The sequence below is a fragment of the Lolium rigidum genome, chromosome 7, assembly GCF_022539505.1.
Source record: "Lolium rigidum isolate FL_2022 chromosome 7, APGP_CSIRO_Lrig_0.1, whole genome shotgun sequence".
Lineage (NCBI taxonomy): Eukaryota > Viridiplantae > Streptophyta > Magnoliopsida > Poales > Poaceae > Lolium > Lolium rigidum.
In genome coordinates this window covers 237,283,422-237,293,090 of record NC_061514.1, presented here as the reverse complement: position 1 = coordinate 237,293,090, position 9,669 = coordinate 237,283,422, and the positions used below count along the sequence as shown (strand labels likewise).

At 43.2% G+C, this 9,669-nt stretch overlaps 1 protein-coding gene across 1 annotated transcript; it reads right to left on the bottom strand.

Annotated features, from left to right (window-relative positions):
• Positions 1–3,629: 3,629 nt before the first annotated feature.
• Positions 3,630–5,778, bottom strand: LOC124672565 (ubiquitin-like). Its single transcript, XM_047208774.1, has 4 exons — positions 5,676–5,778; positions 5,068–5,290; positions 4,021–4,087; positions 3,630–3,677 (listed from the first exon to the last, which is right to left on the bottom strand). Exons 1-4 carry the CDS (start codon positions 5,776–5,778, stop codon positions 3,630–3,632), a joined length of 441 nt encoding a protein of 146 aa, XP_047064730.1.
• Positions 5,779–9,669: the final 3,891 nt, after the last annotated feature.

Genomic DNA, 9,669 nt, shown 5'->3' with positions numbered 1-9,669 from the left:
ACGCGCCGCGACAATGGCGTATGGAAGCCGACTTTCTAGATCTAGATCTAGATTGAGCGGTCAATGCGGGATATTAGATCTAGATCTACATAGGGGGATGTGGGAGATGCATGTAGGAAGGGAAGATTTGCTCAAAAAATATGATTTTGTTTGGTCAAATTGGTGAAATTGGGGATAGAAATGGGCAAAAATGAGCTGGGTTGGGAGAAGGCTCGGGTTTGTGTGGAGGAGTGGAGTGGTAGTAGAGTGGGGGAGTGGTTGTTGAGCAGAAATAACTGCCCAGGTTACTGCCGGCGCACCATGGCACGGGTGCGCCGGCAGAACATAGCTATTTCGGCTATACCACCCCCAGGCCAGGCCCAAGTGTCATTGCCGGCGAACCAGCCAAGGCGTGCGCCGGCAATAGCGCTTTTTCCGCCGGCGCACCCCTGGGCTGGTGCGCCGGCAATGACTCTTGGGCCTGGCCCGAATCGACCGCGGCCATGCCAAGTTTTTTCCCCGGCGCGTCTTTTCGGCAGGTGCGCCGGCAGTAGGCTCTCATCGCCGGCGCGGCTGAAAATAGGTGCGCCGGCAACCATTTCCACCGGCGCATGTGCTAGGTGATGCGCCGGCACCACTTGCCTCCACCTATAGCCATTTTCCTAGTAGTGAAGGTAATCACATTTGATCTTTAAGTAAAGCTGAACTTTGAAACGCTAAGCACAAAAAACTTACATGCTGTTTTCAGCATGTATTTCACAGATTTCATCGTGTATGAATTGAAAAATAAATGAGTTAGAGTAAACAACTTGCTTAATCATACTCAGTTTTGTATGCCAGTACCTTTTGCTATTGTATTTACATAATTTGTGCTCATAGTATGCTGAAAATTTCGGTCCATAAGATAGCTAAATCAACTCGGCATCTTCAAATATTTTAAACATTCCAAAGAATCTCTAGGCACAGTTAATACTTTATATAGCATGGAATGCAGTGATAGGAAGCTCTTTCACCTTGAATTATAATGTCTATTTCATTGATGGAATGGTGTCACTTTCACTTACCCACATGGTTTTAAGGCGGTAAGGTGCCCTAAAGCTAGGGTTGGGGGGCGCTCAACCGCCTAAGCGCCTAAAACAGGAAAAGCGGTAAGACGCTGGGGCTCTATCATCTAAGCGTCCTAAGGCGAACGCTTTAAAGCGATGCTTAACCAACGGTCTTTCATGAAAATATCAATTTTTGTTGCATCCTCAAAGGTGTTTATCGTACCTCTCAATTGTTGCAGTTACCTTGAAAGCATGACGAGCTGAATATATGTTATTTAAAAAATGATGTGAATGAATACTAATAATAAGTTATAAATACTAGAATCCAGTATCTACAAAAATCGCCATAATCCATGTGTTATTCCGTTTTTAGGACCTACATCCTGAGATCTCATCAGTGGGCGATATAAATAGATTAAGCACGGACAATTGCTATCATATGCACAAAAGACTCACTTATTCACCTTTTGTTTTTTAAATGCTTTCCATAAGATGATTAGGGATAAAATTGCAGTAAGCTTATCTTTCCAGGTGATACTTACTTTAGTAGTACCAAAGTACTTCAACGGTCCAAGACTGCAAATGTCACCGTTTTCCTACTATTGCTACACCTTCGTCGGTGTTTTTACTGAAACACCACTTTAGTCGGTGTCCCAGGAGCCTTTACAGAGTGCTGCCGAAGTTACAATATTTACAAGCTTAGTCAGATGTATTTCACCATTAGTATGATAAAGTGTGATAGTTTTATGTTAAACATAATTCTTTCACTTGTACAATATGATACAGTCACGATTCTGTTGGTGTAAGTAGGATACGCTTTCAAGGCTTTTCCTCATTAAAAGTTCTGTGACTTCTTCCTCATGGTACATATGATGCATCTTTCAGTACATTTAATTTTTTAATGTCTCTCTTACTGTAGGTAAACCCAGGGGTTTCACTGAACAGTGAGGTTCAGGTAGTTATGGGAGTAAAACTAATTTCCCTGTTGACTTCCCTTTTCTCCATAGTTACTGGAGGTTGGAAAAAAAGTATTGATTCATGATCCACTACTTTGCTACTTGTACAAAAAAGCTGCATCATTCTACTCTCGGTACATGCTGTTTGTATGTTCAGGAGGCACAAAAACTGAATATCCTAGACCATTATTAGTTACTGCTTGAGATATTGATATACAATTGTTATTTGTAATTCCTTGAGACACTAAGTTTGTTCTGTGCTGACATAATTTATAAAATTATGGTCCATATATATACAAAATGTAAAATCAGTGCTAGCATAGTATTTTACATTGGGCAACGGGCAGTCTTATACATAGTATATTTATTAGTTGATATTATTGTTCATATTTTTGCAAAAAAGATCTATTAATTTTCATTGAGATAGACGGGCGCAGCAACGCGCGCTACAATGGTCTAGTAGATAGTAAAACAGGTCAAGAAGCATTAACAATGGTAACATACATGGATAACTTTGATGATATGGCCAAAAAAGGCTTACATCATTATTGTGACCGCACTTCTTCTTGCGGTAGTTTGTAGACCTGAGTTGCTGAGGTGTGCTGCATCTTCCTCACTCTCACTTGGGTTGGTAGTTCTCCGGACGAAATCCTAGGTTCGGTGCCGGACCTACGCGATGGCGGCGTCCTTGATGTCATTCCTCCGTTGGAAGCATGGAGTTTGGACACGGCTTGAAGGTTATGTGGCGCTCCACCGGTGCCCTGCGGTTGATCGTCAAGAGCGCAATGCACACCATTGTCGGTGATTCAAAGGTGACACATTTCTTGGGACCGACAAAGACCCGCCATATACTTTTGTCTCGTTTTAGGCATTCGAGGGTGGATGGTGCGTCTACAGAAGGAGAGTTCAGTTGAAGTTGTTTATCTTGAGAGATGATTGGTGTTTGTCGAGACGTGGATTTAATGTTCAACTTAGGATATGCTCTCTTGGGTGTAGTTGTAATGTCGGTAGTGGCTAGATCTGGTGTGGAGTTTGTACTTGTACTTGCAATTTTGCCTTATATAAAAATAGGATACGCCTTGGGGCGCACTTAAATAAAAGGCTTCGCCATCTACACCAAGTTAGTAGCCTTTATGCACCACCAAGATGGTCGGTACAACGCCAGGACATGTTTACAACACAACTCACATCAACGACACAATGTAAACTTTTCTTGCATTGTCTCTCGTCATGGACCGCAAGATACAAAGCCTCCGTACCTGCATGTAGACGAGCATGATTGCCAAGCTGTCCGGTGAATTTTAACACTCAGATACAAGTACAACCTCACACTTGACCCGAGATGGTCTGATCACCAACGCATTACTCAACTTCATTAATTACGCACATGCCCTAAATTCACAGACCATGCATTCTAATGTTTCTTGGTGGTTTTCACCTTTCGTCTTCTTAATACACAAACATTTTCACTAACTTAATGTACATGCATGCAGCAAATTGTCACAGACTGTTGAAGAGAGCAACATATTCCCAGCATGGGCTGTAAACTAGCTAGGGCAGAGGTTAAACCCTCAACTGAAGTGATCACAACTCTCGCTTGTGCATGCATGTCCATTTCATTCGGCCCACACTTGTATTGTCGGTTACCTCACTTTACAATGGTTAAGTGCCGGTGAAACGTACTCTTTCGCCTAAGCTGGAAACAAATGTTGGAATTCATACATCAGACCAAAGAATCACTAAATATGCATCCTTACAACTTGATTCTGTGAATAACTGCCGGTAGTTTTTTTTAAGAGAACAATCTGGTTTACTGTATAGCATGTAGTTTTTTTAAAAGTACACAAGTAGTAAATTCTATCCAGATTGCACCTTATTTGCAGGAGCTCTGCAACGATCATCAAAAGGCTAGGAATATGTAAAATTGATGCAGTAACTAGCGCAAAATAAATGGGAAATAGATAGTAAAACAGGTCAAGAAGCATTAACAATGGTAACATACATGGATAACTTTGATGATATGGCCAGAAAAGGCTTACATCGTTATTGTGACCGCACTTCTTCTTGCGGCAGTTTGTAGACCTCAAGGGAAGGCGTGCATAGCACCTGCAAAGAAAATGGTGAACAAAGTTAGGTTATTTCGTCACATATATAGATATTCTTGTTTGTTGGAGTATTACCGATATAAGCTCCCATTAGAAAATACAACTCCAACAAAGATATATTTTCGAAGTGTAAAACAAGATTGGTAAATAATTATTATTTTAATTACATGACATTCAGAATGAACTAAATTGATGAATTAAATAAGGAACTAAATTGATGGATTAAATAATGATTTGTTAATTAGAGGACATTCAAAATATTAACGTTTTCCCTGAGAAAACACAGAATTATTAAGGAGAGCATCAAAATTCCTCTCTCTCTCTCTCTCTCTCTCTTGGAGAGAATATTTTCGATGTTGATGATTTTCTCATTGAAATCTACAATTTTTCCTGCAAGGCATAACACAAATAGAAATCCATGATCAAGCAAACTAACCATGCTAAATTACTCTTAACACTGATACACAAATAATTCACGCATTACTTATATAATTTTCTGTAAATTTTTCACATATTGTTAATTAAAGGAAGATGCATCAACGACCAAAACTGCCTGTTTAAAAGGAATGTGCCTTTCAGCCCACAAGGTTGACAACAAAACAAATTCATGCCTTAGCTAAGTGCTAAGTTATAACGTAAATTAATGACATGCAATGTTCCTGGTTTTCAAGTCGATTTATCATCCACAAGTAATCAACAGACCCATGAAATTGGATAGGTTGCTATTCAGCTAATTAGAAGCAACCACGAAAACAACTAAGACATGCATGCATCTGCTTTTGCAATTCACCGGGCCGAAGAAATTAGCCGCACGATGGAGTTAAATAGCAATACAAGGTTGCGCTGAGGTCGATCAATATCTTATACACAGCTATCCGCGCACAACCAAAGTATATAATCATACGCGTAGACACATAGCCGCATACACTAGCTAGAAGGGTGGCATATCTTGAGTTAGTGCAATGGGGATTAGGGACGTACTTGCGGCAGATCATCTTTTCCAGTTTCTGCTTGAGTGCTAGCTTCATGAGACTGGGCGCGATGTTACAAGGGTAGCATTTCCCCCCGCCAGCACCCCCGCCACCACGTAGGCGGAGCACCAAATGAAGCGTGGAATCCTTCTGGATGTTGTAGTCAGCAAGAGTGCGGCCGTTCTCCAGCTGCTTCCCCGCGAAGATGAGGCGCTGCTGGTCCGGAGGGATACCTGAACGCAGTCAATTGATGCAAACCAAACCCAGGCCGTTAGTATTTAATACGTAGTACAAACATCGATCCGTTAAAGCACAATTTATAATAGGTCCATTAACTCACACTTGGCATGCAAACACGGACAAAACTCTATCCCGTTTATCAAAAATTAAGGTGATGATAAAAAAAGTACTCCGTATTGAACTTTGGCCTAAAACCTGTGCCAATCTCCTCTAGTTCATTCACACCACTACATGCATCTGCAGGATGATCCAACACGGGGATAAACGATCGGAACAATCGAGCTGGCGTAGGAGGCCAAGGCCATCGGCGATCGATCACCAAGTTCACCATCATGGGTAGGAGTACCTAGTGTAGAGGGCATTGATGATTGATCGTACCTTCCTTGTCCTGGATCTTGGCCTTGACTTTGTCAACAGTGTCGCTGCTCTCGACCTCTAGCGTGATCGTCTTCCCCGTCAGCGTCTTGACGAATATCTGCATCTTCTCCCCGTCTTCGAGTGCTCGCTCGCGAGAGCAGGTGTAGGCGCTGATGAGCGGTGACCTGGTGATGGACAGCGTCCGCCGCGCACGGAACTCGTGATATAGCGAGGGAGGCAAGCGGAAACCCTAATTGGACACGCGCGGTGAGCTCCCCTCCGCCGGACGAGGTACCGGATTGATTGACCAGAGTCCACTCGTATGTCTCGACGCGGCCCATTTAAAGCCCGTGACGTTCTAGTTTTCCTAGGTTACTGGGTCTTTATGTCCCACACCAGCAACACCATGGAACAAGTGTCTTCCCATTCTAGGACACTCGCAAATATGGGCATGGTGTTGTGTCCAACAAATTATGGTGTGAATCTTGTTTGGTTTCGATGAATCTCACTCTCCAGATTGAACAATGTTATGGTCAACTTGGCGGTCATTCTAGAGGTACAACTGCACAAGCATGAAAAGGCACATAGTAGGTTGGATATAGGAGACATTCTGATTTATAAACCTTCTTCTTGCCTTAGGCTGCTCATAGTGGAGAGTAACTTAGTCTAGTAATATATGTCATGTTACTAGTCTAAGTTACTATCTCCATAGTGGGTAGTAACTTACATGTGGTTTCATGCAATGTGTCATTAATTATGTTGTAGACTCATATTACTTTGAGATGTGTGATGTTATGATAACATAGCTAGTTAACACATCACTCTTTTTTTCTTTTATTGTCATGCCATGTCACCAAAATGTCTGGAGACGTGTGATGTTACCATATATGTTACCCCCACTATGAGCAGTCTTATGCCCGATCTTTGTGTTTAGGTGCATCTAAGGCACTTCTCCTTCCATTTTTGGGCTAAGGTGCTGCTACAAATATGTTGGTATTAATTCTTTCGTCGAACAGTAACAGGACCCTCCCCCGAACCGCTCCTGCTCTCGCGACCCTCCCTTGAACCCTAGGTTGCTGCCGCCGCCTCCCTCCCCCGGCGCCCCCAGCTACCTCCCCCCAGTGCCTCCTCCCTCCTCGCCGCCGGGAGGCTCCGCTGGTCAAAGCCTAGTTGGGGACGGCATCGGCGGGGCGTCTCCCCCAGACGGCGACCTGTTGTTGACGGCGGCGGCGCGCCTCCCCGTCCGGACCCGGTGGCGCGGAGCAGCGGGATCCCGACGGTCGGCGGCTCGATGGCAACGGAGATGAGGAGCTCAACCCCTTGATACGTCCATTTTGTATCACTATTTTATATCATAATTTACTGTTATTCATTAATATATTTCATATTTAGAGATGATACTTATGTTATTTCACCTATTTTGCATGTTTCATGATTATTGGAGAATTACTCACCGGAGTCAGAATTCTGCTGGAAAAAGCACCGCCAGGATACAATATTTCTGAAGATCAACAATTGACGGAAAATATACCGAAGCTCCTATTTTTCCAGATGACGGAGCCAGCCAAAAGGGGAGGCCGAGGAGTGCCGCCATGGGCCCTCCCCATAGGCCGGCGCGCCGCCACGTGGGGAGGAGGCCCACAACCCCCTCGGCCATCGCCCTTTCGCGTATTTCATCTGCCCGAAACCCTAAGGTGCAGAGAAGAATCGAGGATAGTCATAGCCGCCTCCTCGAGGCGGAAAACACCAGAGAGAGAAAAGAGCTCTCCGGCAGGCAGAAATCTGCCGGGGAAATCGTCGCCATCGTCACCGTCATCGAGCTGGACTTCATTGGGATCATCATCATCATCATCTCCACCACCGACACCGTCATCTCCACCGCTGCACCTCGTCTCCGTTGTAACATCTAGAGTTGAATCTTGAGTATTTCATAGGGGAAACTCTCCCGGTGTTGATTACTCCTTGTTATTGATGCTATTGAGTGAAACAGATGAATCAAGGTTTATGTTCAGATTGTTATCCATCATCATAGCACCTCTGATCATGTTCCATATGATGTCTTGTGAGTAGTTCGTTTAGTTCTTGAGGACATGTGTGAAGTCTAAATGTTAGTAGTGAACTATGTTGAGTAATATTTAATGGTTTGATATTTAAGTTGTGGTGTTATTCTTCTAGTGGTGTCATGTGAACGTCGACTACATGATACTTCACCTTTATGGGCCTAGGGGAATGCATCTTGTATTCGTTTGCTAATTGTGGGGTTGCCGGAGTGACAGCAACCTGAACCCCGTTGGTATATCGATGCATGAGGGATAGCAGGATCTCAGAGTTTAAGGCTGTGGTTAGATTTATCTTGATTACTTTCTTGTATTTGCGGATGCTTGCAAGGGGTTTAATCACAAGTATGTATTAGTCCTAGGAAGGGCGGTGCATTAGCATAGGTTCACCCACACAACACTTATCAAAACAATGAAGATTAATCAACTATATGAAGCGAAAGCACTAGACTAAATTCCCGTGTGTCCTCAAGAACGTTTGGTCATTATAAGTAAACAAACCGGCTTGTCCTTTGTGCTAAAAGGATTGGGCCACTTGCTGCAATTATTATTCTCGCATTTTACTTACTTGTATTTTATTTATCTGCTATATCAAAACCTCCTGAAAACTTGTCTGTGAGCATTTACATTGAATCCTTCATCGAAACTGCTTGTCAACACCTTCTGCTCCTCGTTGGGTTCAACACTCTTATTTATCGAAAGTACTACGATACACCCCCTATACTTGTGGGTCATCAAGACTATTTTCTCGGCGCCGTTGCCGGGGAGTGAAGCGCTATTGGTAAGTGGAATTGGTAAGGAAAACTTTTACTGTACGTGCTGTTTTTATTTCTGCCTGCTGCTATAATTCATTATGGAGAGATCTTCTCTTGAATTCCTATTTGGAAAATCTACTACTACTGCAAAGGTAGTGGATGAGGCGCCAGGTGAGAAAGTGATTCCATATAAAATACCTATGAAAATTATTGAACGTGTTGTGGATAACCGCTATGAAGGGGATGGAACTGTCCATCCTGGAAATCATTTACTGATTTTACATGAATTATGCGGGTTATTCAAGTGTGCAGGTATTTCTATGGATGAAGTTAGGAAGAAACTATTCTCTATGTCGCTGTCTGGTAAAGCGGCGCATTGGTATAAACTGCTGAAGAATGGGCATTCTCTTGATTGGAAGGATATTATACCTCTATTTTATTCTAAATTCTATCCTCCAAGTGAAATTCACAAGGATCGAAACCGCATATATAATTTCTAGCGTCATGATGGAGAGAGTATTGCCCAACCATGGGAGAGATTGAAGTCTTTAATGCTCAAATGCCCCATTCATGAGCTTCCTGGTAATATCATCATTGATAATTTCTGTGCAAGACTTTCTTTTCAAGATAAAACCTTGTTGGATACTACTTGTTCTGGATCATTCACGCGCAACAAAGAAGAGTTTAAATGGGATCTTCTTGATCGGATTAAGGAGAATACTGAAGGATGGGAGAACGACAAAGGTAGAGAGTTGATACGTCTCAAACGTATCTATAATTTCTTATGTTCCATGCTAGTTTTATGACAATACTCACATGTTTTATATACACTTCATATCATTTTGATGCATTTTCCGGTACTAACCTATTAACAAGATGCCGAAGCGCCAGTTCCTGTTTTCTGCTGTTTTTGGTTTCAGAAATCCTACACAGGAAATATTCTCAGAATTGGACGAAACAAAAGCCCACGGTCTTATTTTCCACGGAGTCTTACAGAACACCGAAGAGGAGACGAAGAGGGGCCACGAGGCGGCCACACCATAGGGGGCGCGGCCCCACCCCTGGCCGCGCCGCCATATGGGGTGGGCCCCTCGAGCGTCCCCCGACTCTGCCCCTTCGCTTATATAATCCTTCCGTCGCGAAAACCGTAGTACCGAGAGCCACGATACGAGAAAAGTTACTAAGACGCCGCCGCCGTCAACC

Bases quoted from the DNA above. Each gene is read 5' to 3' on its own strand.
- LOC124672565 (XM_047208774.1), bottom strand. From the start codon at position 5,778: ATGCAGATATTCGTCAAGACGCTGACGGGGAAGACGATCACGCTAGAG. The intron at 4,088-5,067 runs GTACGTCCCTAA...TTTTCTTTGCAG, and splicing joins GAAAAGATGATCTGCCGCAA to GTGCTATGCACGCCTTCCCT. The intron at 3,678-4,020 runs GTAAGCCTTTTC...ATTTGTTTCCAG, and splicing joins AGTGCGGTCACAATAACGAT to CTTAGGCGAAAGAGTACGTT.